The sequence below is a fragment of the Lytechinus pictus genome, chromosome 5 (genome assembly GCF_037042905.1).
Source record: "Lytechinus pictus isolate F3 Inbred chromosome 5, Lp3.0, whole genome shotgun sequence".
In the NCBI taxonomy this organism is placed as follows: Eukaryota; Metazoa; Echinodermata; class Echinoidea; order Temnopleuroida; family Toxopneustidae; genus Lytechinus; species Lytechinus pictus.
This window is the reverse complement of record NC_087249.1, coordinates 31,636,507-31,664,311: the sequence shown is the minus strand read 5'-3', so window position 1 is coordinate 31,664,311 and position 27,805 is coordinate 31,636,507. Positions and strand designations below refer to the sequence as shown.

Below are 27,805 nucleotides of genomic sequence, written 5' to 3'. Positions count from 1 at the left end.
TTCATTACGACGTCATGCATATTGATGAATACGTCATCGCGCATGCGCAGTATCTAGAAATCCCCGTATGTGTGTAGCTGAGAAAGCAAACGTCGAACGGTGCGTGCAAGCTCAAAGCGCCGATGCCAGCCGGCTAGCGACTTGTTTACGCTTTGCACACAAGCTACCGGTTCACATCACAGTCACAGGATATTATCATCGCACGCGAAAGGATCGAATAACGGACAATAAGGATAAATTTAAATGGAAGAATTGAGGGACAACTCCAAGAAGGAATCGCTGAGAAGGTCGAGAGCTCGGTATGAAGAGAGAGAGAGAGAGAAAAGATCAAAGAGGAAGCATATAGTTTTGATGGAGAAAACTTTCCTTCAGTGGAATGAGACCAAGTCAAGGGGAGGCTTCGAAACGAGCGATGAGCTGGCGGAATCATTGCTGGCAATGTGAGTAACGTTCATGATTTAATGAGACCTTTTGTTCACATATTTATCGAATTTTCGGCGCTAATGCAGTTTCGCAACGACCAATTACCAGCACACCTCATCACCAATACTTGTTCGCGGATAGCTTGAATTTACCTAACCCAGTCCCAGGTAGCTCCCGCTCGCGAGCTCTGGGTTAGGATCATTCACCGTGCACAGCAATGTTGATAGGAACTGAAGTTAGCAACCAAATCATGCGAACATGTGGCGAACAAATTGCTAGTATGCCGCATGCGAATCTATATTCGCTGATTTGGTTGCTAACTTCATTTCATATCAACATTACTGTGCAAGATGAATCCTAACCTAGGGAGCTCCCGCCCGGGATCAGCTCAGCTTCCTGGGTCCCGTTTCTTACCACCTGGACAAGTTAGTCATGTCTTTATCCACCAACCATGGAGTTAGTTCCAATCTTACTAAATCTGTTTCACGAAAGGCTTCCAAACTAAACTACCTTGATATCGATACTATCGGTGAAAAGAGCAGACGAGACGTAGCCTTAGTCACAAAATAGCATAATTTTCAAAAAGAGAATTTATGAGAAATTATAACAAAATTGCAAACATTGACATTGTAATGACTAATGACAATGTAATGAATTGGGTATTAGGATGGGGGGTCGGATGTCCGGACAGTTTATCTTTTTGAAGCCTTCTTTTTTGTCTTTGGATTACACTAAAAATATGAATTCAATACTTGTAATCATCTTGTATTTTGTTCTTTATAATATTTCCTAACATTTTGTACTAAAAATTGATTAAACTTTGCTTGTCTTTTTTCCAAATGACTTTCTAAAATTGACCTGTCCGGACACACAACAACTGGGTATACATCTTTTGAAAATGATAGCACCTGTAAATTATGCATCATTCATACTTAGACCATGAAGACTGGAGCATTCGATTGCTGAGAAAATGGACTAATGAATAATTTATTTCATGACTAAAAAAATCACATTTGGACATTGAGATGGGTGCCCCTGGCCCTGGGATAACAAATTTTAATAGTTTACAAAAAGTAAGCCATTAACGATTTTCTTTGTAAAATGATGATAATTATACAGTATTTTATGATTCCAAACATCTTTTTTTTAAAATCATACTTTAGTGTAGATGCCGAAACTTACGATTTGACAAATTCTATGCACGAACTTTGCTCGAGGTAGACACTGACACTTGTGACTGTAGTAGTCTGTATAACTTCTAGTCAGGTCAGTGAGTATGTTGAGTGACACTGACACTGTAATGACTGTGTACTAACTAGATCTAATGTACATGTAGTACTATTGACTATAGCCTAGTATTATTCATTGACTATGTAATGACTAGTACCAGTAATACTAGGCCTAGTACAGGGTTAACCATGGAGCTCCGGCCCGCCGAGCGGTTCGGAGCCCAGGAATCATTAGTGAAATATTAGGCAGAGGGTACTCTCCAAATTTGGGTAGAATTGGGTCGCAATAGCACCCAAAATAAAACGGGAAAAAATAAATTATCCACTTAATTAAATTGTATGGATGAAGCCTGAAGGTAAATCTTGACACAGAATCCTGACATCGAGGCACATACTGGACCCTAAAAAAATAAAAGTTCTGGCTCGTGTTCATTCTCACATACTGGACCCCCCCCCCCAAAAAAAAAAAGTTCTGTCTCGTGACCATTCTCCTTTCAAAATTGAAAACAAAGTGGCCATTCGATATCGAAAATAAACGCGACATAGAGAGGTCTAACTCTAATCCTCCTTGTTTGGAATTGGTTTGTACCTCGATGTTGGGATTCTGTGTGATGATAGACCTTCATATAATCAAGGTAAATGCATAATTTATTTGTCCTCTTTTATTTGGAGTGCTATTTCTATACCCCATTCTACATGTACCCCATTTTGGAGAGTACCCAGGCCATGTCCGCCTAATATTACATGGGCGAGTCCGTGGAGCATTGTAGCCCAGTGGATTAGTCTCCGGACTTTGAAGCAGATGGTCGTGGGTTTGAATCCAAGCCATGGCGTAATTTCCTTCAGCAAGAAACTGATCCACAGTGTGCTGCACTCCACCCAGGTGAGGTAAATGGGTACCGGTAGGAAGTAATTCCTTAAGAAGCTGAGTGCGCTCTGAACGCCTAGCTTAGCCGGGTAATAAGGGAGCACCTAACAAAGTGGATATGTGCACAATATGAATACCCTATATTATTATTATATTATTTTTTATAATTTTTTTACAGACTTGACAAATTGCTAGGTTTGTAATAGGCCATAGTCTACCGAACATGTACATGTATGCTACTGAACATGTAGCTGATAGTAATAATGGTCTTAACCACCTGTCGTCTGGTGGGCATTGAGGCATTTGCCTGTAATCTAAGCTGCACTGGGAAAATCTTAAACAAATGACACATAGCTTTGGTTGAGGTTTGAGCAATGGTCAAGTCTTTAATTTTGTATGACAAAGATAAAGTTCAGTCCGGGTTCAGTCCATTTGTACATGCTCATGTACATGAAGGCTGACATGAAAATGAAATACTAAGCTCTTGGGCCCATTTCAGAACGCAACTCAGTATTCAGACGCCAACTTGACTTTCAACCAATGTGCGTGATATTTATAAATATTTTGACTTGCATTTGCAATAGATCTTTGTGCAACGTGCCCTGAATGATACAGTCTGTAAATTCGCAATTACTTTTGGGAAATTCCATTAAATATGTACATCCCACCCCCTATTTGTTGGACTTTAATGAAATTTTCTGTCTCTGATTTCTTGTTCTTTTGAGTTTTGACAGTCTATAATGCTCTCAAATGACCATGACATGGTCAGATTATGAAAGTGAATATTAATGGGGGGATGGACGTACAAAAAATTTGTTGTTGTTGTTAAAGGTCAAGTCCACCTCAGAAAAATGTTGATTTGAATCAATAGAGAAAAATCAGACAAGCACAATACTGAAAATTTCCTCAAAATTTGATGTAAAATAAGAAAGTTATGACATTTCAAAGTTTCGCTTATTTTTAACAAAATAGTTTTATGAACGAGCCAGTTACATCCAAATGAGAGAGTCGATGATGTCACTCACTCACTACTTTTGTTTTTTATTGTTTGAATTATACAATACTTCAATTTTTACGAATTTGACAATTAGGACCTCCTTGAATTCCATGTGTTCAGAGTGGAATGAAACTTCATTTCACATCACAATGAGGAGAAAATAAAAATATTTTTTATTTCAAATACATGTAATAAAATACAAAAGAAATAGTGAGTGAGTGATGTCATCAGTTCCTCATTTGCATACCCACCGAGATGTGCATACAATTGTTTTGTGAAATGAAGCGGAACTTTAAAATGCCATAACTTTCTTATTGTACATCCCATTTTGATAAAATTTTCAGTGTTACATGTATGCTTGTTGAATTTTTCTCTTTTTATTCAAATCAAGTTTTTGTTGGGGTGGACTTGTCCTTTAATTATTTTGCCACAAAAACCTTACCCAAATTGTGCAATGTAAATTTAAAAAAATACAATTTGAAATTGAATAACATAGATTAGTAGAAATTTAAGAACAGATGAGACACGTGAGAGTAAGAAAATGTTTTTTCCATGGGCTAGGCCTTGCAATAGTAAAATTCAGCACTATTGCTCAAGCATATGAGCTTCTCATACAAAAACCATTGAGAAGGAAAGGGAATACAATTACCAGTAGATGATTATCTAATTGCCTATTCAGTTGTATATCACATTGGTGTTTCAAGGTAGAAATCCTTTGATCGGTGCAAGAGCAGTGATCAATCTCTTGCAAAATTCACAGGGTTCATTTACTCTAGAGTGGCAGTGACTGAAAATTAAAGGGGGGATGGGAGAGGAGTTCTGAATATGGGTATAAACGACAAAATGTATTTACATTAAAAATAATATGTATGACTCTCAGTGGGAGGGGGGCAGAGGCTGGAAATGCCCCCCCCCCCCCCCATCTGCCAGTGTGCCAATACTTATAGATGCACTTATAAACAATAATCAGTTTGGGTTGAAAGTGGATATAGCCCCTTTTGGTATCAAGCTTTACATGTATGGTTCATGTTTTCAAAAATGAAAGATAGAATTATGTTTTTTTTTACAGGTTCATCACGCAAACGCCAGTTAAATCTGCTGAATCTGCCCATGGAACTAGAGATATGGAGATGTGAGTATTTATCACAATATTTGTTACAGTATCAACATTTGCAAATATTTGGGAACAATCGCATGTGATACATTTGTCAGGTTTAGATCTGTAGGTGGAAAATCAGGTAATCACGTTATCAAATGAAGCGCCACTCGTAAAAACAGGCTAGTGCACAGTATACATGTGAATCAATAATAGGCATGGAAGTTCATGGAACACATAAAATGGATAATTTTGCTTTACTTTTTCATCTCAGTAATTTATCTTTTTGTGAAAATAAAATTGTCACTTTTTGTGTAAGTGCTTACTTTATTATAATTGGGCATGACTTATAAAGGTATACAACAATTATTATTTTATGGATAATACCGTAGATAATAAAGTTTTTGTCTTCATAATGTTCTATATTTAACCTTTTCCTTCATGTATGAAGAAGAATTACTTTAATCTTGTTGTTATTTTAATAGGTTCCCGGTTACATCATCCACACCATTTCACCGAAAGAAAGACATTCATCTACACAGGTACATATTGTATTTGAAAATTGCTTGGAAGTAGGCATTACTGAAGTACAAGCAGGATCACTGTTCCCAAATACCTTTTTGAATCAGTTCATATATACTATCTGCAGAATGAATATCAGTGAATCTTGGAGCGGTTCTTACGTTATTATTAGAAAATTTGCTTTTGTGGACAAAGTCTACATGTACATGTAATTGCTAATTGTTTTGTCACTAGTTCATTAGTATATTTTGATACCTCCAACCTCCTTTGAGATTTGTAACTTTCTTAACCCTAAATCTCCTGTGGTATTGTGATTCTTGTCATTCCGGGGGGGGGGGGGGGGGGGACATAATGGCCCCCCTTAAGATCTCAGCCGCAGATTGCGCGATCACACCGAAAATTTGCATGATGGTAGAGAATGACATTATGTACTCATTTGGATTTCACTGAATTCATATATTTTTGTTATATGAATTATGCTAATTTTATCATGAAATCATGCTTTTTGTTCTGATTCCGTAAATAAAGCTCGTAGAATGCTATTTTTTTGGTGAAAATATTCTTTATAGCATTCCTAACAATTTTGAATGAAAAAATTCTGGTACCAAGATCAATTTCTCATGTATTTTATTTTATTTTTTAATCTGTTATGTATTTCCTTCTTTTTTTTCACTTTTTGTTTTTTCTTGTTTTTTCGATGGAAATCGTTCCAGACTTAATTCTGATCATAAACAAGGCAAAATTAATTAAGTTTAATCAGTAAAAGTAGAAATAATGATACATTTATGAAATTTGGCTAAATACACAATTTGCATTGGATTTGTACATGAAATCATGTTTATGAGCAATTTTGGGTCCAACATGCAGTTACATAATGTTGCGCAATGTCATAACCGCGTACCCGGGCGTCACAAATTTTGTCTCAAAATTTGCGCGAGACTTGAAAGTAAAAAGTCAGTGAGCGGCGAGGTCAAAATATTTCGCGCAGCAGGTATATCACGAAAATGGTCGAGGGGCCCCCCCTCGGGAGAATTAGGGTTAAATATCATGTAGCTCCACCAATGCTAGATGTTGGTGTATATGTAGTCGATTGTTTATCTTATTATTTAATATTCTTTAACAATTCATTATCGTCTATTGTTTAGAGTACTTTTCAATATTTTTAGGAAGCACAAAGTTTGGGTGTGGCATTGGTGAAAGCATCAATTTTGACATTGATTGTATTGTTGAGAAGTCAGCTGATTTTCATTAATTAAATTTTTTTCTGGGGGGGGGGGTCATCTGCTATACAGAAATAGTACACCACATACATGTACATGTATCAGCAGATGGAATATTTCTTCTTTGTATGAAGAACATACATGTAGTATAATGAGGTTGAGGATTAGTCTGTAAAATCTCTGTCATACTTTTAAAGATTTATATTTTTCTTCTCACACAGTTCCACAGCTGTCGATCCTCCCTCTGAAAATGGGTAAGCATTCATTTTTGTGCCCTATCCGCAGTACCTGTAGTGTTACCGGATAGAAGGCATCATATTCCCTGAACGTCTGTCATTCCTGTTTCTGTCCGCTACATAAATGTTTTGCTTCACACTGGTTTTGATCATGTGTGTGTATGTAGGATAGATAGGATTGTCATGACCTGATTTGATGTGGGGTCACATGCTCAAGTGTCGTGTAGGTCAGTGCAAGGACATGAATATAATTTGTATCTTAAAACATAAATAGTCGTTTGGAAAGTAAACGTGAAACCTTTTAACCTTTTATCATGCACACATAAATATGTTTTTTTTATAACTTATTCAGATCCAGTCCAACTGTGTCTGGGATTCATTCGCTGCATGAGGAGTGTGCAACAGTAGAGCTTGAAGAGCAGACACTGGTCAATCAGGGATTAGAGTAAGTTTTACCATTGTTGATTCCTATGTTCGTACACTTATATACCCAAGTAGGAAAGAAGAGCATTATTTTTAAATTTTCATGCAGTTCTTCATGATGGCAATATAGGGCTGTGTCGTGGTGCATTCAGTGTACATTTTATTTTTTTGCAATTTGATTGTGTTGCCTAACCTTGTCATTATGTTTTTCTATAGAATGAAATGTCTGGCGAAACATATCAAATAAAGGGGATATACCTTGTTAATCATGCAATATTCTGCCCCTAATAACCTGAGCAAATCCATTGACAGTATTTACTATTAGTGATGTTTTCCTGCTACCTGGTCTGTAGTTGTTAATTCATCGAAGACTGTTTGGCAGGCTTTTCAATATGAAGAATGTCCTAAAATGAATTTCTATTACATATCCTGAAAGTAAGGAGATATGCCTTCACAATGTGATGCAAGGCAAGAAAAATGTCTTACATGTCTAAAACTTTTATTGCATTCCCATTGGTTTTTAATTGAGTTTTGAGTTTTTAAAATTGGTATTGGGGTACATGTTATGCAGTAGGGTTGTATGGCATACATGTTCTTTCTTTATAATATCACAAATAACCAGAGAAGTGCACCTGTTGTGGTCAAGCTTTGTGCATAGTTGATTTTTTTTTTTTTTTGGGGGGGGGGGTTACACATGTAAGTTAATCAAAGAGCATCCATCCCATTCTTGATAAAAAAATGAAATGAATGTGCCAAAGATTAAATAAACTGAAGCTCTTGTAATATGCATTGCATTCTATTATTGATTTATCATGTTGTTTACATGAATGTGAATGTTCTGTTGATTTCATAATTTTCACAACAGTGCCAACATCAGTTATACACATGTGGCCACATCAGAGTGGTTTGATGAGGAGGAGGAGGAGGAGGAGGAATATGAAACGGCCTATGAAGCTGACAGTGACTATGAACCAGAAAGCGAATTTCAACCCGAAATTACCTTCCATGAAGGGTAAGTAGAGTTTAGTTTGCTATTTTCTGTACAAGGTAGTTTGCTACAGGAATTTTGCTTTTCTAATGGCAGTTCAACATTGAAAACTATTTCATGAATAGTGTGAAAAATAATTTGAAAATGTTCACTCTAGAGAAGTGGCCTTGCTCTAAAAAGATTGAAATTACATGTAAATGACCCTGCCCTTAGCTGACATGGTTGCATCTAATCAAGCACCAGTTTCAATTTGCTCAAAAATATTTCAGTTGGTTGAAAAACAAGGTGTGTTTAATAAACTGTAACTCTACATGATGTACATGTATGTTCCTGGGATATACATTCATGTCAGATATGGTATCTTCAGATGTCGCATGTGGAGTTCAAATGGCTGGGGCGGGGGGGGGGGGGGGGTGGGGGGTTGCCTCCTAGGCCCCCCCCCCCCCTTGAAATCTTGGCCATTGACCGTGCCAAAAATTGGCACACAGGTTGTCTTGGGCATTATCTACCAAATTGTAAAGTGATTTATTAATGCAAATTTCTAGCGATGATGCTAATTTCCTCTAAATCCATGAATGAAGAATGGTGAAGAAACACTTCATGGTGTTCTTAGCAAGTGTATGTCAAAAATATTGTGATGTCAGATCAACTTTTTATGTATTATATTTATTTTTGTAATTTCTTTTGTATTTCTTTGTTTTTCATTATTTTATTCTTTGAAATTTGTTGTTGACTCTTTTGAAACCATAATTGGCCTGAAACTAAACTATTTAGATCAGCGAAGCTGAAAATAATCATACATATATGATTCTTGGTTGAAAACACAATTCGCATTGACTTTGTACACAAAATCACGTTTTTGAGCAATTTTTGGTCTGCACTTACAAAATGTTGTTTAATATTGGAACTGCATACCCGGATGTTGCAAAATTTGTCTGAAAACTTGTGCAAGACTTGAAGGAAGAAATCCAGTGAGCGGAGCGGTCCAAAAATTTTGCGCGGCAAAAATAGTGAGCGAATCGTTGAGGGGGGGGGGCTCCAAGGAAACCCCCCACCCACCTAGATAGGGTTAAAATGAATAAATAAATCGGATTGCAACATATTGTATTTCTTTTAGACCACTCCCTAAGGACATCGATGTGATTGGTGCGGAGGAGGAGGTCTTAGGGGAGCTACCTCCACAACAGCCAGACGAACCATGTGAGGCATTCACAAGGAGTGGCCTCCATGCCAAAGTCACACCAGCACAGGCTGCAGAAACAAACTTCTGTATTGTCTCGTTGAGTAGACTCAAGAGCCTGTGTAAAGAAGTGAGGTCATCCTGCAAGTGCGGAAAAGATTTAGATGTCGAAATTACACCATCTGGCACATCTGTGCATGTCAAATGGGTAAGTATGTGTCATTCAAGCTGTATTAATTTTTTTTGGTCAAATCTACCTGATTTTCTGTGTTAAACATTTAACTTATTTTATCTTTTATTTATGACAGGTTTGCTCGGATGGCCATGTTACAAGCTGGTGTGGGCAGGAAACCCTACAAAGGTCTCATGTGGGAGACATGAAACTGGCCTCGGCTATTGTCATGACAGGCAATAATTTCAATAAGGTGAGCCTGTTAGCCAGATTCATGTCCCTGAACATGATATCTAGTTCAACTTTCTATGCACACCAGCGTAAGTACATTGCCCCGACCATCGAGAAGAAATGGGAGGAAGTGCAGGCAACTGTGTTGTCCAAACACAAGGAGGGAAGGATAGTTCTTTGTGGTAAGTAATAAATAATTATTTCAATTGTGTCATTTATGAAAGGTGACTTTTTTTGCTTCTATTTGGTTCCTTTTGTAAATTAATTAACTTGAATTCATATTTTCAGAAAATCTGTAGTTGTGTTTCTATTGTTTGTTGTTTTGAACAATGTTTTTTTTTTCTTGTAGGGACAGACAAGTAACAAATATTTAGAAATAGAATAGCATAGAATTCTGCCAGTCATGTCTAATATGTTAAAGTTTGAACAGTACAAATTTGACCAAATCAGGATCGTCATCTCCATGTACATGTACATCGATCAGGTCATACTAGGGCTTAATCTATAGCAGGTGTCAATATGATAAAACCCAACCAAACATCTTGCATAAGGATGCAGTTTACTTTGGTCAGTCAGTCGGCCACATTTTTTTCTCCCCTCTTGAAGATGTAATGGAATGCTCTTCTTTTGTATATGATCAGCTTTTGATTGATAGGTCAGTGCTGAAAATTTTGAAAGATGGTCAACAAATCATGCACTCAAAAATAGATGATCATTGAATCGAACCTAAGTAGAAAGAACAACTAACAGGTGTACTTTTCACAAGATTATTCAATAGCCAGTCCCTTTCATCTCTTCTAAACATGTAAACTGTATTTGAGTACATGTCTGTAGGGAAATGAAATGAGAAATAATGAAAATTTACTTCACATTTGTAATGCTTTCAAAATTGTTTTTTTGTGGGTAGGTGATGGTCGCAATGATTCACCAGGATTTTGTGCGCGGTACCTGACATACATTCTCATGGCACATGACACGAAAGACGTAGTTGACGTGCAGGTGGTTGAAAAGAGAGAAACCGGGGGGAAGAGCCCACTTATGGAGTTGGAGGGACTGAAGCGGGGTCTTCACAAACTTGAACAAGAAGGGGTGCAGATTGATGAACTGGTGACCGATGCTCATCCTTCAATTACCCGCTATATGAGTATGTAATTTTTATATTACTTAATAACATTGCATGGACAGGCGTGACAGAATTCTGTCGTAGTGCCATAATGACTACCCATTTTACCACACTTTTATTTATAATTTGATCCTACAAATTATGTTGCACATTTTGGCTTTCTTGACTGTCTCATAATGAATGAGGTATAAATTAAGTTTCTCCCATCACTGCATATTTCAAATCCATTGAAACAATGTCCATATGGAACTTGTAAGTTTACTTTTACTACATCAGTTAAACCATCTTCATATTTTTTCTATTTTAGAAAAATCTTGAATAGGAATTTGAAAGCTAAAGCTTGTCATGATTAATTGTTAATCTGGGTTCCGTAACACAAAGGTTAGCGATTAATCGCTAATTTGATAGACGAAGGGGGTGTTGCAAGAAAATATTTGCGATCAATTACTAATATTATGTTCCAATTTTACAACTGATAGATCAATGTTAGCTGTAGCAAATCAGATTAAGATTCTTGGTTCAAGGAGAAGATTGGCAATCAATTACTAATTTGCAATTAACTACAAGACATATGATTGATCTAGGGACCAAAAATAGATTGCATTTGATAGTCTGATTGGTTCCTAGTCAGTCTGTTAAGCAAAATTCTGATAGGCTATTTTATTTAGTGATTAATCGCTAACCTTTGTGTTACGGGGTCATGGACATTAAAACTTTATGTTTCAACTTTGAGAAAGCACTAACATGATGCAATGTATGGTAATATTTGTTGAATATGCAGTTACAATAATGTGGTGACCTTCATCTAAAGACACAACGTAGTTGGACACCATTTCCTTGTACAGTACCCCTTCATTTTTGTCCATCGTATATGTCCAGCCTTGTTACTACAACTTTGGCTACTAATTTAGTTCTTTGATAAATGAAGATTGGGCAACTGATTTCCATTCAAAATTCTATGATAAGTAATAGTTTTTTTTTTAATTCTAAAAACAGGAGAGAAAAGGCCCACCATTCGTCATTCCTGGGATGTATGGCATGCTGGGAAAAATCTTGGGAAGAAGCTAACCAAGGTAAGCAGAGAGAACAAACATGGAATTTCAATTGATGATTTATAAATTTTTGTATTATTTTTCAAAGTTTTTCATATTTGATGTTTTTCTTATGAATTGAAAATTTGAGTGTAAGTTATCACTAACAATTGTGTTTGTTCCTGTTATTAGGGGATTATGCAATGTTAAGGAATTCTATAACATTCATTTTGTCTTCATTTGCAGGCAGCAGGCAAGGTATCAACATGTGCACTATTGTATTGGGTGAGGCATGTCGTGTTTCACTTTTGGTGGTGCGCAGAGACATGTGGCAGGAGCAGTCGAGCATTTCTTGTAAGTTTGACGTTCCAACTTGTGAAAAGAAAGTATTGTTCCCCCCTCATTGAGAAAAATGCTGATTGGTCTACACCCGCTTTATATACATTGCATTTGCTCTCCTATCCCGCATATCTAATCCTAGTTTATTTAAAATCAATTAGTCTACTTTTCATTTACACTTGTGGTCTAATAACCATTTAGGCTTGAGCCCATTCACTATGTTTCCAGATTAGGCTAGAGCATTTTTATACTCTCTTGGCCTCATGTGTATAACCCATGTATTATTGGAGTATCAGAGATTACACCCCCCCCCCCCCCCCCCCCCCCCTGTTGAAGTTCAGGTTGAAGTTCAGCAGGAGCGGGTCAGTGAAATTTTTAATTTTCAAGTCTTAATTTTTTTTTTCTTTCTTCAGGCCAAATGGAGAGGACTGACCCATCATGTAACTGACAAGCATGAGTGGGTGTCTGGCTTGGATGAAGGCACAGTGACCTGCAGTCATGAGGAGTTACCTGAGAGGGAGGAATGGTTGCAAGCAGGATCTCCTCCACATCGTGCATTGGTAGAGTTATGCTATGAGAAGCGGTTTTTGTCAAACATTGAGCGATATGTGACATTTAGGTGAGTTATTTAATTTCCACAAAAGAACATTCTAACATTCTTTTCAAGTGTTCATTCCTCAATACGCCTCATAGCTTACAGTATGTCTGGAACTTTCATACTCTTGATGGTATGGCTTTAGGAGTTGTTTTCTCATTAAAGTGGTCAGCGATGATGAATAATAGTCAATGCTGACGAAATAGTTTTGATTGGTTGACTGGTTTGTGACTGTTTATATAGAAGCTTTCAAAATGAGAACTACTTGTCTATGCTGACAGCTTATCAAAGTGGTCTTCAGAAGAGCAATTGGTGACATTGTACGTTTCCTCATTCATGAAAAGTCTGCGAACTGTTCTGGTTGCTGAAGGCGATTGCCAGAGGCATTATGTCACATTTAAATTCTAAGAATAATTAAAGAATCTTTTGACTGATCAACTTCAAACTTGGTTGAAGTATATATGTATATATAGAAGTAATGGTCTGCTTATTTTTAGATGTTGTGGGTTCAAAGGTAACAGAAATCATTACCAGAAAGTATCTTCAACTCACGATAACTTTCTATTTGAAGGCTCAACTTGTCCGTTTGTGCAAATGGGAACAGCAATGATCACGTTAGAATTTGTGTTGAAATGAAAATAAATAATTCTTGTCATGACTGAATACCCCAACTTGAATCTTATGTGCATATAAGAGGGACACTGTTTTTATTTTACCTTACCACTCATGGGATGGAACACCCTATCGGCAAATGCTGTTCATCATGAAATCGAAGATCAAAGGCGTATTATCATACACATTGAAATACTTTGTTCTTGGGATAGCGAACTGTTTTCTTGGTTCATTTATGCATTTTGGAAATGGATTTTGGGGGTACGTCAAAATTATAATTTAGTAAGGAAACTAACTTTGACAATTAATTGCTTATGTATTCTCCAATATATAGACTTCCCCAAACATCAAAGGTTACTGTTGTAAGAACAAAACGGACAATTCAAGTAACTGCATGGATTTATAATTCTATTCTTATTTATTGCATGTGCTGAAAAATATACCAAAGATGGTCTCCATACTTACATTTGGATTTTGATTGTATGTGCTTTTCATTATACGTATAATGGTATCACGATCAGTGTCCGACCATCTGTCTGTCCGTTAACTTTTCCTTGTAAACGCGATAACTTCAGTTCAACTGAACCTAGGCTCATATAATTTGGTGTGTATGATGCTAGCATAGATCCCAGGAATTCTATTGATTTTGAGGTCAGACAGTTAAAGGTGAAGTCGCCTCTTTCCACTTTTCTTGCTTGACCGATAAATCCTTTTTGCGTGTTACAGGCAGGTGCATTATATACATGTACTTGCCTTAGCGACTCTCTTTGTTAAATAAATATTTCATACATGTTTTTTGGTATTTATGTCCTCCCAGGCACACTTCCACCATTGAAAGCCTGAACAATCACATTCTTATGTATGCTTCAAAGCGATATTCATTTGGGTAAGTAGACATTTTTGTATAAAATTTACATTGTATCTGAATTTTTTATTTTTCAATTTAGAAGAACAAATAAAAAAAAAAGGTTCAGTTTGGGTCATAAGAATAAGATGTTTTCTTTACTTACAGGTGAATAGCAAAAAAATCAATGAAGAAAGATTGGATTTGCTTAGTAAATCTCTTGTTTTATTGTATGTACATTTACAATTAAATATCACAAATTTTGGCCCCTTCCTAATATTTTACACTCTAGATGATCCTGTTTTTCGTTTTTACAATTGCCCAATGCATTGAACCTCATAAGTATACCAGTTAGTGTGACATATTTATGTGATCTATTTTCACTTTCAGGTATCGTGCATTTCGGGCACGAAACTTTATGGCAGTCATTGATTACCAAGCCCACAAGGATAGACCTTACAAGAAGGATGCAAATGGCGAAAAAAAGTAAGTACAAAGTTACTCTGTCATAGTCATAGGAAGTAATGGTACATTTTGAGCATATAAATGTAGGGGAAGGTGGGGTAAATACTCCGGCCTAGATAGGGTTAAATACAGGTGAAAAATATTTCAAAAGAATCCGATTTTTAAGGCTAGGTACTCATTTCTACAAGATCATTAATCATATCAATTCCAACATGCAAAAAAGCAAAGTGTCACAACTTACCCCGCCTTCCCCTTACCTATTCCTCATTGTCTTCCACACCTTATTATCATGTAAACTCTCCTTATATTCCTTTTATTAGTGTGAAGGTATCCTAACATTTACCTTATTTCATATTTCCAATTAACAGGCACCAAATCAGATGGTCCAAACATGCAAGGCAGTATGTAGCCGTTGGTGTAAAAGAGGCAAAAACCTACCCCTACCTGAGAGAAATGATGGAGGAAATCTTCATCATGCGCGCAAATGATCCTCTGCCACTCTCCTCTCCTATCGAGATGCTGGAAACTGATCCACGCCGTATAAGGCCACGACTTGAAACAGCAATGCCTCTACCCAATGTTCAAGAAATTTTGGAGAGAAGGAGGAGTAGATTTGCCGTATGAACTTTTCAGGAACGTGACCATCTCGGACCCATTGTTGGAATCATTCCAAAATAAGTTGCAAAATGGAAACGAAGCTAAATGTTGGTTTTCTTTCATCCAATCTGAGACGCTTGCAATTTTCTTTCCTGATTGTAAACCAGTTCATATAATCCAGAAATGAACTTATTTGGATTTTCTAAACCCAAAATACTGGACCAGTCACCATAAGGAACACAATGATACATGCAGTTGTGCACAAATGTATAAAATTGTCTTGGTAAAAAAAAATCACTATATAAGGATTTCAACTTGTTGGAATAGTTGACTGTATTGCATAGCTGATATTAATTTTCTTTTTCCTTTTTGAGTAAGTTGTAAAACATAATTTAAATGAAACCATATGGACAACAGCTGAAATCAGTTTTTTATTCATGACTCCATCTACTTGAAGCGGTTGGCAGAGGCACTAATCTTTGAGGGCGTTTGTCCTTTGTAGTTCCATTTTCATGATAACATCTGACGGGTCAGTGTCTGACTTAGTCAAAGTTTACATGTAGGAGTGACAATTTGAGTAGTGTTTCGGATCATGTGATGTAATTTACAGAGGTCATTGCATACATTTGAATATCTCACTGTCATGATATTGATTGAAGGACTTTTGGGATCCAATTCAAATTTACATTGTGTACATATTGCAATGATAATGATGTGATTAGCTTTTAATGACACAGAGGTCATAATGTAGTGCTCAAAGAATATATCTTTTTGCAATAGCTAAAGAACATTTTTAGTATGTGTGCACATAGGAGGACAAAGATCTGAAAGACTTTTCTGTCATAAGGTCAAAGGTCACAGGGTCTTCTATCTTTCTCGTAATGAATGATGTTCTGAGTGATCAACAGCAAACATGGTTCAAGTATTCTTGCACTTTTCAAGGTATTGTTGATTTTATCTTCCTATCTTATCCATAATAGGGAGAAAATTATCACCAAAATTGTTTTTGTGAAGATGGCCATTTGTAAGTTCCATACCAATAGGTCGTTGCAAGAAACATTGCAAGCCACGTTCTAGCAGCACAAATTAAATTGGTGATCGATTTGAAACTCTGCTTTTGTGCCATGAAATCTTTTGTGCAATGAAGACGATACCCCCCCCCCCCCCTTTTTTTTTTTTTTCGTTTCATTTTCCTTGGTATTAGGACAATTCTATTATCACAAACTTTGGTTGAATGAAATCAACCACTTGTAATTTCCACTTTAAATTTTGTCATTTAATGTAGATAATACTCCTATCTCCCCCCATTTCACGGTATTGTTGGTTATCCTACTTTTGAAAGAACAACAATACCATTATTACATATAGAGTACCAAAGACTCATGTCGTCAATTTTCCTGTTTTGCATGTCAGCATTTTTTACACATTTTGGTATAGCATGATTAAAAAACCCCTATAAGCCAAAGTTGGTGGGATTGGTTCATGGGGCCTTAAGATATGAGGTCTTATCTTCGAGCCCATGGACTGATTCCCACCAAATCGGCTAATAGGCATTTTTCACATGCTCTACCAAAATATGGTATCGAATTCGATGAAAGCCAAGTTTTTTGTGACATCACTTGGGTACTCTATTTCATTGAAGAAAATAATTTGTATTGTCCACACAAGTTGCTCAAAATCAACTTTAGAACTGCTGTAAATTGCAACACACCATCCTTGCAACGGCCCATTAACTTTTTTCACTCAATGAAGATGTAAATATCCCCCACTGCCTTCTCTACATTTTCTTTTAAACTCTTTCCTTTTCTTGTAACCATGATATGCAAATTACCAGAGACTACACCACTCACACGTTTTATCGGGGAAGATCAACAAATATCTTTGGTTTGGTTTAATGAAGAATAACATATCAAATATAGGAAACATGCAAAAGTAAATATTACAATTTTTATTTTCAAAAGTCCAAGGAATTTGTAGACCAGTGGGGTGTTTCACAAAGATCTTTTAAAAGTAAGATTTTTAGAGTTGCACTTAAATTTCCAAATGCATGCATTATAAAAAGTATCACATGGTCAAGTCATGTTATGAAAGATGACATGCTCTACTGCATATCAATTAATCAATTAGATTGCGTGTCACACTCGACTCCTTGTGAAAATAAACTCCAAAACATCTATTGGAAAATTGATTTGATCTTGTCGCACTTATTCCAGTCGTTCAAAGTACAGTATATGTTCTTATTTTGCCGCACTTATTCCAGTCGTTCAAAGTACAGTATATTTTCTTATTTTGTGACAAGCTGGATATCAAATCCTGTTTATTTCTGTTATTCTCAGTTTTATGTTGTCCCTTTTGTCACCAGCAATATTTTGAGAAGGAAATAATTCTACGACCAAAAAATAATGTTCCTCTTTAGAATAGCTGTACAGTATTTGTCCTATGATTATTTTTACATGACATTGCAAACTCATAAATATAAGCAGAAGCCAGTATTACAACTGAACCCAAACCGTTCAACCATTAGAAGAACATAAGTTTGTTCATGCTTTTATATGAGGCACCTGTGGTGTAACTTGCCTACATCGCCAAAAGAAAGTTGTTGTTTTTTTCTTTCAAAGGACATGATTTTATGATCATGGCATTCTTTATACATATAATCGAGGTACAAATAAATGTTTAGAAATAAAACTACATGAAAAAATAATGGTCCTCAGTTGCATATTGTATAATCATTCGTATAAATCCTTTCACTGATACATTTTACAGTTTGTCTCTATTTTCTCTCAATCAGAAACGGTTACCTTTTATCATTACAACTTTCATGCTTATACAATGTACGAGTATGTTTTCAACTAAGGTTGCATGTCAAAATAAGGTCCATCAATGAATGTAACTTTAATTGCATTGATCTACAGTTACAATGTGCATATACATGAACAAAATATATCTATATCTTGTCAGTTGCTATAATGTAATGACATGGCAATGTAATTAAGTAAGCTACTTCAATATGGTGTATCTGATCAATATGTCGTAAGAATCAAACATATACCATGGAAAATGACATAGAACATGTGCACCTTATAATGTCTAAAACAACTCATTTTTATCTTGTGAAAATAACCGGTCAGCCTGGAAACTGGGCACCATGGGAGATAACTGTATCTTTGTTACCACACAGTTGAAGTAGTTTCAAAGAGAAAAGTGGTGTGTGTTGTCAGTGGTTCATTTATATATCACCCCTGATGCGTATGTAACTTGTCAAACAGAATAAATCGTAGTGATGTAATTTCTTCTTACATCCCATCTTGATGAAATTGAATTTTTTTGTGTTTGATTGATTTTTGTTATAATCCGACCCGGTGTTAGGGTGAACTTTTCCTTTTGATAACATTATAAAAATATTTTACTTCTTGCGTTTGAATAGAGCTTTAAAAGAGAATGAAATTTTGGAAACAAGTTAGCCAGTGCGAAAACAAACAAAATCTAAGACACTAATCAATAAGAGTTTCTATTGAACTACAGAAGTTAAACTGAAGATGAGGAATACCGAGCTAAACAAATCTTCCTGGGATGAATCCAGTGTACTGATCATTAGGGGATGGGTATCTCTCATGAATCTTGTCCGAACAGCAGCTCGGGACAACTCTTCTATTACCCCTTCCCAATGTCCCATGCTGCCAAAAAATTACAGACCTATAGGCCGAGTGCCTCATGGATTTATTGGCCTGGCCTGGTTCCTCAGCTGCCACAAGAAGGTTGTAGGCATCGTTCCACATTGCCCTCTGGAGTGCCAGGTTTGCCTCATCTATTATGAGAGCAAAGGTCTGAAAGGAAAGCAATAACAAGAAATAAAATATTTGATAAAATTTGTATTTTTTTGTAACAAAATTCTTTTAAAAAGACTTATCTGAAAATAACAATGAATGTAATACAGAAGGTGTAAATTTAATTTTCAGCCATGAGTTATGCTATTGAAAATCATTACATCATGCTAACAAATTTTTGAATAATCATCTTTGAAAAAAACACAATTTAGATCTTGATTTGATACAAATGTAAGAAAGAAATTAAAATGTTTGTGTAAAAGAAGAGAAAAAACACCAAGGTATTGTTGGATGTTGGGCAAAGTCACACAAGGACTAAGAAAAGGATGTTTGATTCAAAGTGGGATAACAGATATTATATGACACCAAGATATTCCTTGTCATTTGATTGGTTGTTCAATATCGATCATTCAGCCCATTTTACAATGATGTCATCAACCGTGCAATTTTGGATCCATACAAGTTTGTCCATTGCACGCCACCGAGCCACCCATGCATAAGTGTATACGTGATAGTCAACAGACCGAGCTCGCACAGCATAAGCATATTTTGCACATTTTGCATCAACATATGAAAAACAATCTATTTAAGGTGTCATATAAACCAAATAATGAATGTTCTTTTCATTCGTGCAATGGACAGAATACTTCATATGGTGAAATATGAAATGAATGATCCACTCAATTCGGCTTCACCTCGTTGAATGGATCATTTCATCTTTCACCTCCTAAAGTATTCTGTCCATTGCACTCATAAATATTCATTATTTGTGTACTATGTACATCTCAAAATGTGCATTTGGTTAAACATCTGAGAATAGTTGCCTATTCAATTGTGAAGAAATGTGGTCTTTCAAATCCCTTGTGCAGGACATATGAATTTATTTTGGATTTGTTTGCTTAAAACATTCCCATCCTAATACGATTCTCCATCAAGTGAAGTTGACTTACACCATGTCTTGTGAGGCACTCATTAGGTGTGTATCCGCAACACACATTCTCCCGATCTGTAGGCTTCACTGTGCAATTGTTGCACACACACCATGATGGGATGTCTCGTTGTGTTTCACCTGGGGATGGGGGTGTTGCCTGGCCCTGGTTCATTAAATCTATGATAAGCCCTGGCTCCCTCTCCACTTGCCTTATGACGAGGTCCTCCAATTGTTCCCTCGTCATATCTCTTACTTTCACCTAAAAAAAGCAGAATGAAAGGGAAATATTGTGATATAAGTCTGCATGATCCCAATTGAATATTTTTTTTTCCTCATTTGACAAAATAAATATTTCCAACCGGTATATACATCACTGAAAATTCACTTATGCAAGTATCATGTCAAGTTTGTGTGGGCCTACATGTTTCTTTTATATTTGTAAAATAGTGAAAGTCTGCAGGAGAACCAAGAAAGTGGTTAGGACATGGACGACATGATGAAAATGGATAGCAAGAGGATGGTATCTGAGCCAAAAGTGATTTTATAAGCTCAAGTGGTCTCTAAAGCACATGCTCCGTCCTTAGAATTTGAAGAAAAATATGAAAAAATGAAATCATTTCTTAAAGGTCAAGTCCACCTCCGAAAATTTTTTATTTGAATCAATAGAGAAAAATCAGACAAGCACAATGCTGGAAATTTCATCAAAATCGGATGTAAAATAAGAAAGTTATGACATTTCAAAGTTTCGCTTATTTTAAAAAAAATAGTTATATGAACAAACCAGTTACAGTTACACCCACATGAGAGAGTTAATGATGTCACTCACTCTTTCTTTTGTTTTTTATTGTTTGAATTATACAATACTTCAATTTTTACGAATTTGACAATTAGAACATCCTTGCCTGAAGCAAAAAATGTTAAAATAATGAAATTCCCTGTGTTTAGGAAGGAAAGAATTTTCATTTCACATGACAATGAGGAGATAATTAAAATATTTCATATTTCATATCATAAAATACAAAAGAAATAGTGAGTGATGTCATTAGTTCCTCATTTGCACACCCACCGAGATGTGTATATAACTGTTTTGTGAAATGAAGCAAAACTTTAAAATGCAATAACTCTTATTTTACATCCGATTTTGATGAAATTTTCAGTGATATGCTTGTTGAATTTTTTTCTTTTTTTTTCTCAAATCAAGTTTTTGTTGGGGTGGACTTGTCCTTTAATGAATTTCAACATCATTGCTTACACAGACTAGGTAAAAACTGTTTTTAACAAAATTCCTTTCTAGAAATACTTTAATTGCTCTTATTGAGGGTCTGCATCTATATCTATATAATATAGATGCAGAAGATTATGTCTCCTCACAGCGTTTCTATTAAGTCTTCTTTTGTTTCTACATTATGACACTGACGCATAACTGTATATATATATATATATGTATGTATATACATACGTATATATATATTTTTTATTTTTTTCTCCCCATAAATGACATATTTGGGGGGGATATAAAAAAAACCCACATAATTGGAAAAATTGGCATTAGACCGAATGAAAATAAACCGACATGGATTACCCCCCCCCCCCCTCCTTCCCCTGCAAAAACATGTTTTTAACTTTTTGGGGCTTCTTTTCACAACTTTCCACTTGAATCTATATCTTGGAGAAGCAACAAGTAGGGATTTATGACTCCATTTTGCAGTTTTGAATTATTATGATCCCTTTCGTTTTACAAAACAAAGAGTCCTGAGGTGTATAGAACTATTTATGTCGAATTATGTAACAAACCTTCAATCTTTCACGACGATCTTGACGCAGACCTTCAATTCGAGCAACCTCGGCATCATGTCCTCCTCCTCCTCCACGTCGACCACGGCCTCTGCCTCGGCCTCTGCCTCGTCCTCTGCCTCGTCCTCGGCCCTGTCCTCTGCCTTCACGTTCAATGGGGCCCTCTCCACCATCTCCTTGGTTGCTGCTGCCTCCTTCTACACTATCTTCTGCATAGCCACTACCAATTCCTCCAAGTCCTTGTCCAGTTCTAGAACCTCTGCCTCTACGCCCAACTTGAGACACTCTACCTCTCCTTCCTCTGTTTCCTCCTCCAATTTGTCCTTCTTTGCTGGTGCCTTCGCCTCTTCCTCTGCCCATGGCTTCTGTTCCAACCTGTCCTCTGCTGGTTCCTGCACCTCTTCCTCTGCCTATGGATTCTCTTCCAACCTGTCCTTCTTTGCTGGTTCCTGCACCTCTTCCTCTGCCCATGGCTTCTGTTCCAACCTGTCCTCTGCTGGTTCCTGCACCTCTTCCTCTGCCTATGGATTCTCTTCCAACCTGTCCTTCTTTGCTGGTTCCTGCACCTCTTCCTCTGCCTATGGATTCTCTTCCAACCTGTCCTTCTTTGCTGGTTCCTGCACCTCTTCCTCTGCCTATGGATTCTCTTCCAACCTGTCCTTTACTGGTTCCTGTGCCTCTTCCTCTGCCAGTGCCTGTTACAATGCTTACTCTTTTTCCTACCCGTCCTTTGCTGCCTCCTCTGGGTCTTCCTTTCCCTCTGCCTCCTTGACCACCTCTGGATGATTTACCAGTACCTTCTCCAACGTGACCTTCGCTGCTTTCTCCATGGCCTTGTTCTTTGTCCCTCCCTACTCGCCTACCTGCTTGCAGTCTGTGGGTACCTCCTTCCTCTCCTATATTTTCGTGTGATTCGGCTGGGTCTGATATATCACTGAGCTGTAAAACGACAAACAAAAATATGATTTCACAACAGCTATATATACATAGATAAACTTTGCCAAAACATGCAATGAAATACAATGGTTAACACGGTATTGCTTGACCAAAAAAATTCCCCCCCCCCCCTTCCAATTGGTCAATTCTACCCCAGCAAAAAATTGATTTGAATCAACACAAACAAATCAAACAAGCATAATGCTGAAATTTTCTTTGAAATTTGATATGAAATAAGTTATAACATTTTGAAGTTCCACTTATTTATATAAACAACACACTTATATGCACAAAACTAAGTGATATGCAAATGAGAGAGTTGGTGATGTCCCTTACTATTTCTTTGGGATTTTATCGCTTGAATTATTCAATAGTTTAATTTTTTAAGATTAGACAATAATGACCAATTTGACTGGAACAAAAATTATTGTTTCACATGTTCAGGGAGGAATACAAACTTTTTTCATATGACAACTAGACAATAATAAAGTACAAAATACATGTAAATAGAAATGTCATCAGTCCTCTCATTTGGATCCCAACCAGGATGTGCATATCTGTTGTGTACATTTTAGTCAAACTCTATAATGTTGTTTCTTTTATTTTACGTCTAATTCTGATGAAATTTTCAGCATTATGTGAGTTGAATTTTTCTCTTCATTTAATGAATTCAATTAATCAACTTTTGGTTGGGGTGGACTTGTCCGTTAATCAAAACCCGACGATTCCTGTACAAAGTCTATAGAAAATGCAGAATTCAGAAGTCATAAAGAGTGAATTTAAGAACAACTGGGGATCCTTTCCGATCCTTTCTTGTGGTCAATGATATTCATGGATAACCAGTCATTCTTAAAGTCACTCTTCACGAACAAACAACTTTATAAAGCACCCACCAGCCATGGTTGTAGACTAAAAATTTTGGATGGTGTTTCTGGGAGCTTGAAATGTTTTCAGCATACTGCATTGGTTTATTTAATACAATGTATTAGTAAATGACCTATCGTGGGCAGCATTATGCGTAAAATACTACTTTTGACGTGACCAAGTAGCTAGTCTCCCCCCCTTCCTCCCACCCTCAAAAAATATTGTTTTATCAAATACTAGTAACCAATCATCTCCCTGCATAACATCCATCAGGTGATGATGGGTGTTTTACTTGAAGATGAGGGTATGTTACAACACATTTTGGTAAATTACCAAAATATGCCATTTACACAAACGTTATGTAACTATTTCATGGCACAATTTGGTAACTGCAAAAAGTGCTGATAGTGCACCTATGCCTAAAGGGTTTTTATGTTACTAGTACCAAATTGTGGAGGATGTGCCAGCTTTGTGGCATAATATAAATAATTATGGTATCGGGTTTGAGGCCTTCCCCCCAAAACAAACAAAGAATAATAATAAAATAATGACTGTGTCGAGGTATCAGGCGCTGTGTTGTAATGGTAATGACATAAAATAAAAGAATTAATGTCATCACATAATGTTTCTCACTGAGATCATCGCTGTTAACCCCATGGGTATTTTTTGTCATTGAGAATGAAGCTTTGATTTGGCAGGGGTAGTATTTATCTGTGTTTGAGTGGGGGGGGGGGGGATTTGCCTCTACATCCAACGCCATTTTGTCAATTGACCATGTAGTCTAATGCCTTTTAGTCAAATATCATTTTTGTTGAATAGTACTTTGTCCTATATAAGCAGTTGGTCTAAGAGAGCGACTTCGTCCAAGAGCCATTTCGCCTAAATGCCACTTTGTTCAATGGATATTTTGTCCAATAGCCAGTACAGGTACCCACTTGATCCAATTGACAGTTTTTCCAATACCCATTTGGTCCAATTCTCACTTGGTATAAAAACGTTAATGGGGGCAATTGCACCAAGTGGGTATTGGATCAAGTCCGACCAAATGGACATTGGACTAAAGGATATTGGACGAAATGGCTATTGAGATTTAAATGAAATTTGACCAAAGATTAGTCCAAGGTTATTGGACGAAATGGCATACAACATTCTTGCCATAATCCGACCAAGTGGGTATTGGACCGTGCAGATCTTAGATCAACTGGTGGTGAGACAAAAGTAATGGTAGAACAAGTGGGTTTAGGCGATGTGGTTACCAAAATGTGTTGTAACATTGTGGCGGCACATTTTGACAACTGCACATTCAGATAAATTACCAAATTGTGCCACAACAGGGTATGCGATAAGGGAATAAAAATTGAGAAAGGGATGACTTTCATTGAGCTTCATTTATGAGCCCAAGGGCGTAACAGTGGTTGGTGGTGGGGGGGTGGTCAAAAACCACAAATTTCCCTGTCATAGGTGAACAGGATTTTTAATGGTTGTATAATGCAAGCTTTGGGACAAAGCTCTAGGCGGAAGTAGCATGATGTAAAAAGAAATGAGGACAGCATAGCGCATTGGGGAAAGGTTTTCATAATAAAAGTCCCAAGCAAGCAGAGTGAGCTTGACGATTTATCAACTTAGTAGAAAGTAGTATCACAAACAGTTGTTTTTGTGAATTCGAATGAGATACAGGAACAGTAAACATCTAGTTTTAATGTTTAGGCCCTAACTTTACTCCTTTTCCTTGTCCTGTTCTGTTGAGATGGGAGAACAAATGAAATGTATCGTACGGACCAGGGGCCGCGGAACCGGGGGGGCTTCAGCCCCCCCCCACTTTTTTCCAAAACCGTGTACAAAAACGTAAAAATGACCATATGATTGTGATTTTTAGCATGGTCGGCCCCCCACTTTGAAAACCGTTCCGCGGCCCCTGCGGACTACGGTACTCACGCAGTCTCACTCTCGAGTCAGACTCATCTTCTCATAATCATCTCGCCAGAACTAATGTTGTTAGATACCGTAAGGGCACTAGTATTCAACCCGTTTGGAGAGTTTTCTCAAATACCATATAGAATTTACCTGATTTTTAGACCCGTCTTATTTCCAAGAGCTAATGCTGGTTATTCTTTTTCCGTCGACTGTGTGCACTGGGCAATCGAATTATACGGCGATGGTTTTTGGCACTAGTATTCAATCTGTCCGCAGTAGTATTCAACCTAGCGATGAAAGATGACCCGGTCTCTCAATCTGCCCTTGTCCCATCCGACTATGGACTAGACCATTTGAGATGAGACCAAACAGGGAATTAATCAAAGCCAGAGGCTTACATAGATCTAGATCTAATTTAGCAATCTAAACCATTTTGAGATTCGCTATCTATCCTCACAAACGTTAGGTTGAATACTAGTGCCATTCAAAGGCCATAGCCGCATAATTCGATCCTCCGCGCAAATAGTCGACAGATTGATCAATAAAATACCGACAACAGATTACCCTGGAAATAACAAAGGTATGAAATCAAGATAAATTCCCTATTTATAAGTATTTGGGGGAATATTTCAAAATCCTTGAAATATGCCGAGTTGAATAGTAGTACTATAGACTTATACTAAGTGCATGCCCATACGGTATACTACTACTAGTAGTAGGATGGGGGGGGGTGGTGGGGTGTCCGGACACTTAATATTTTTGAAGCCTTCTTTTTTGTCTTTGGATTACACTAAAAATACGAATTCAATAGTTGTAATCATCTTCTGTTTTGTTCTCTATAATATTACCTAACATTTCGTACAAAACATTTTATGAAACTTTGCTTGTAAATTTTTCCAAATGACTTTCTAAAACTGATCGTCCGGACACACAACCTGTCCGGACACACAACAACTGGGTATACTAGCCTAGCCCTAGGCCAGATCTAAGTAAATATATCTAAGGCAAGCCTTTTTTTTAATATGACATTTCGATGACGACCTACATCATTCCCATGGCCCAGCCACAAATAAATAAATCTTACACGTTTATTATCACGGAGATGTGACTCTTGTCTTGTGAGGGTACATCACATTTTGATTAGGCCGCTGTAGCCTGTAGCAGTCGTCCGATCCACAGACCCTACCGCCCGCACCAGTACGGTACCGGTATTGGGACAGCCATGCAGACATCAGAACCCATCATCAGAAAAAAGAAAGAAATAAACTTACCTCTTCCTCTTCAAAATACGCATATCGCTGGTATACATCTTCTTCAATGTCTGAGAATGACGAATCCATTATGATATGACTTTTATTTTAGACCTAGATCTATCTAACTTGTAGAGATATCAAATGCCTGTTGAGGCGAATCATCTGATGAAAAGATCAAAACTTTTACAGAGTTGAATTGAAACCACCATCTGTACACACAAAAGTACACGTACGAGCTGTTGATTTGTGCAAAGTACGTGAGTATAGTCTACACATATAGACCGAATAGTGCGTGTATGCGAGTATCGATGCACGTTTTGGAATTTTAATTCACAAGCAGATGATGAGCAAAGAAAATTGAGGGATGGGGCAGACATGACGTACTCGGCAAGATTTCAACAACAACAAAAAACAGTGACAAAATAGCTATTAATTTTGCAGCCCTGCAAGGAAACTTGCATCTCGATTTTTAATAATGAGAAGTTCAGTATTGCTCAGCAGTAAAAGTGTGATTTTTATCTGGGGATATATATATACAGGACCGAACTCTGTGCTATAGACCCAGAGTTATTAATTCTTCTTTATTTGCTTGTTTAAAAAGCACAGTCACATGCAATCATAAAATATACACAAAGTACAAATAATAACATGAATACAGGCAAGATACAATGTGTATTTGGGTCTCATTCCTAAGACGGTATTTACAATGAACGTGTGGGGAATCCGGGAAGCAAGGTACGTGAAGAAGACTACGCAAACTTGAAGAAGCAGAAGAGAACAGACCAACGTAATGTGTAAGCATGGAGCTATTTATAGCCCCATGGTGTATGATTTGTGTATCAATTTCGAGGAGATCAACTCGCTCACACACACTCACGCGAGCCCATGAGCCGGAAAGTTGGGGGCGGCAGAAGAGAGGGTGGTAGCCTTATTACCAATGGACAGATCTAAAGCTATATTCTATGGACGGATGGAGCAATCTTCTTGGATGGAGAAATGACTGAAGATCGAGTGAAGAGAATGAATGATGGATTGATAGCTGGGCCTGGGTATGGGTGTATTGTATCATCCGCCCGATCATCCGATGGATAGGCC

General features: G+C 37.0%; 2 protein-coding genes across 2 annotated transcripts; one reads left to right on the top strand and one right to left on the bottom strand.

The window, feature by feature from the left end:
- Positions 1 to 101: 101 nt before the first annotated feature.
- LOC135154283 (uncharacterized) lies at positions 102 to 18,513 on the top strand. Its single transcript, XM_064100243.1, has 15 exons — positions 102 to 440; positions 4,587 to 4,649; positions 5,099 to 5,155; positions 6,577 to 6,609; positions 6,944 to 7,036; positions 7,880 to 8,026; positions 9,120 to 9,390; positions 9,491 to 9,767; positions 10,493 to 10,729; positions 11,705 to 11,781; positions 11,986 to 12,093; positions 12,492 to 12,697; positions 14,103 to 14,171; positions 14,520 to 14,615; positions 14,963 to 18,513. The coding sequence occupies exons 1-15, from the start codon at positions 244 to 246 to the stop codon at positions 15,216 to 15,218; spliced, it is 2,187 nt and encodes a 728-aa protein (XP_063956313.1). The 5' UTR covers positions 102 to 243; the 3' UTR covers positions 15,219 to 18,513.
- On the bottom strand, positions 17,051 to 26,914 carry LOC135154284 (spidroin-1-like). Its single transcript, XM_064100244.1, has 4 exons — positions 26,729 to 26,914; positions 21,744 to 22,682; positions 19,969 to 20,208; positions 17,051 to 19,018 (listed from the first exon to the last, which is right to left on the bottom strand). The coding sequence occupies exons 1-4, from the start codon at positions 26,795 to 26,797 to the stop codon at positions 18,746 to 18,748; spliced, it is 1,521 nt and encodes a 506-aa protein (XP_063956314.1). The 5' UTR covers positions 26,798 to 26,914; the 3' UTR covers positions 17,051 to 18,745.
- Between the last annotated feature and the right edge of the window lie 891 nt (positions 26,915 to 27,805).

Coding starts and splice junctions, on each gene's coding strand:
- LOC135154283 (XM_064100243.1), top strand. CDS start 244: ATGGAAGAATTGAGGGACAACTCCAAGAAGGAATCGCTGAGAAGGTCG. Junction 10,730..11,704: donor TTCAATTACCCGCTATATGA/GTATGTAATTTT, acceptor TTCTAAAAACAG/GAGAGAAAAGGCCCACCATT. Junction 11,782..11,985: donor TTGGGAAGAAGCTAACCAAG/GTAAGCAGAGAG, acceptor CTTCATTTGCAG/GCAGCAGGCAAGGTATCAAC.
- LOC135154284 (XM_064100244.1), bottom strand. CDS start 26,797: ATGGATTCGTCATTCTCAGACATTGAAGAAGATGTATACCAGCGATAT. Junction 22,683..26,728: donor CGTATTTTGAAGAGGAAGAG/GTAAGTTTATTT, acceptor GTCGTTTTACAG/CTCAGTGATATATCAGACCC. Junction 19,019..19,968: donor AGTGCCTCACAAGACATGGT/GTAAGTCAACTT, acceptor CTTTCCTTTCAG/ACCTTTGCTCTCATAATAGA.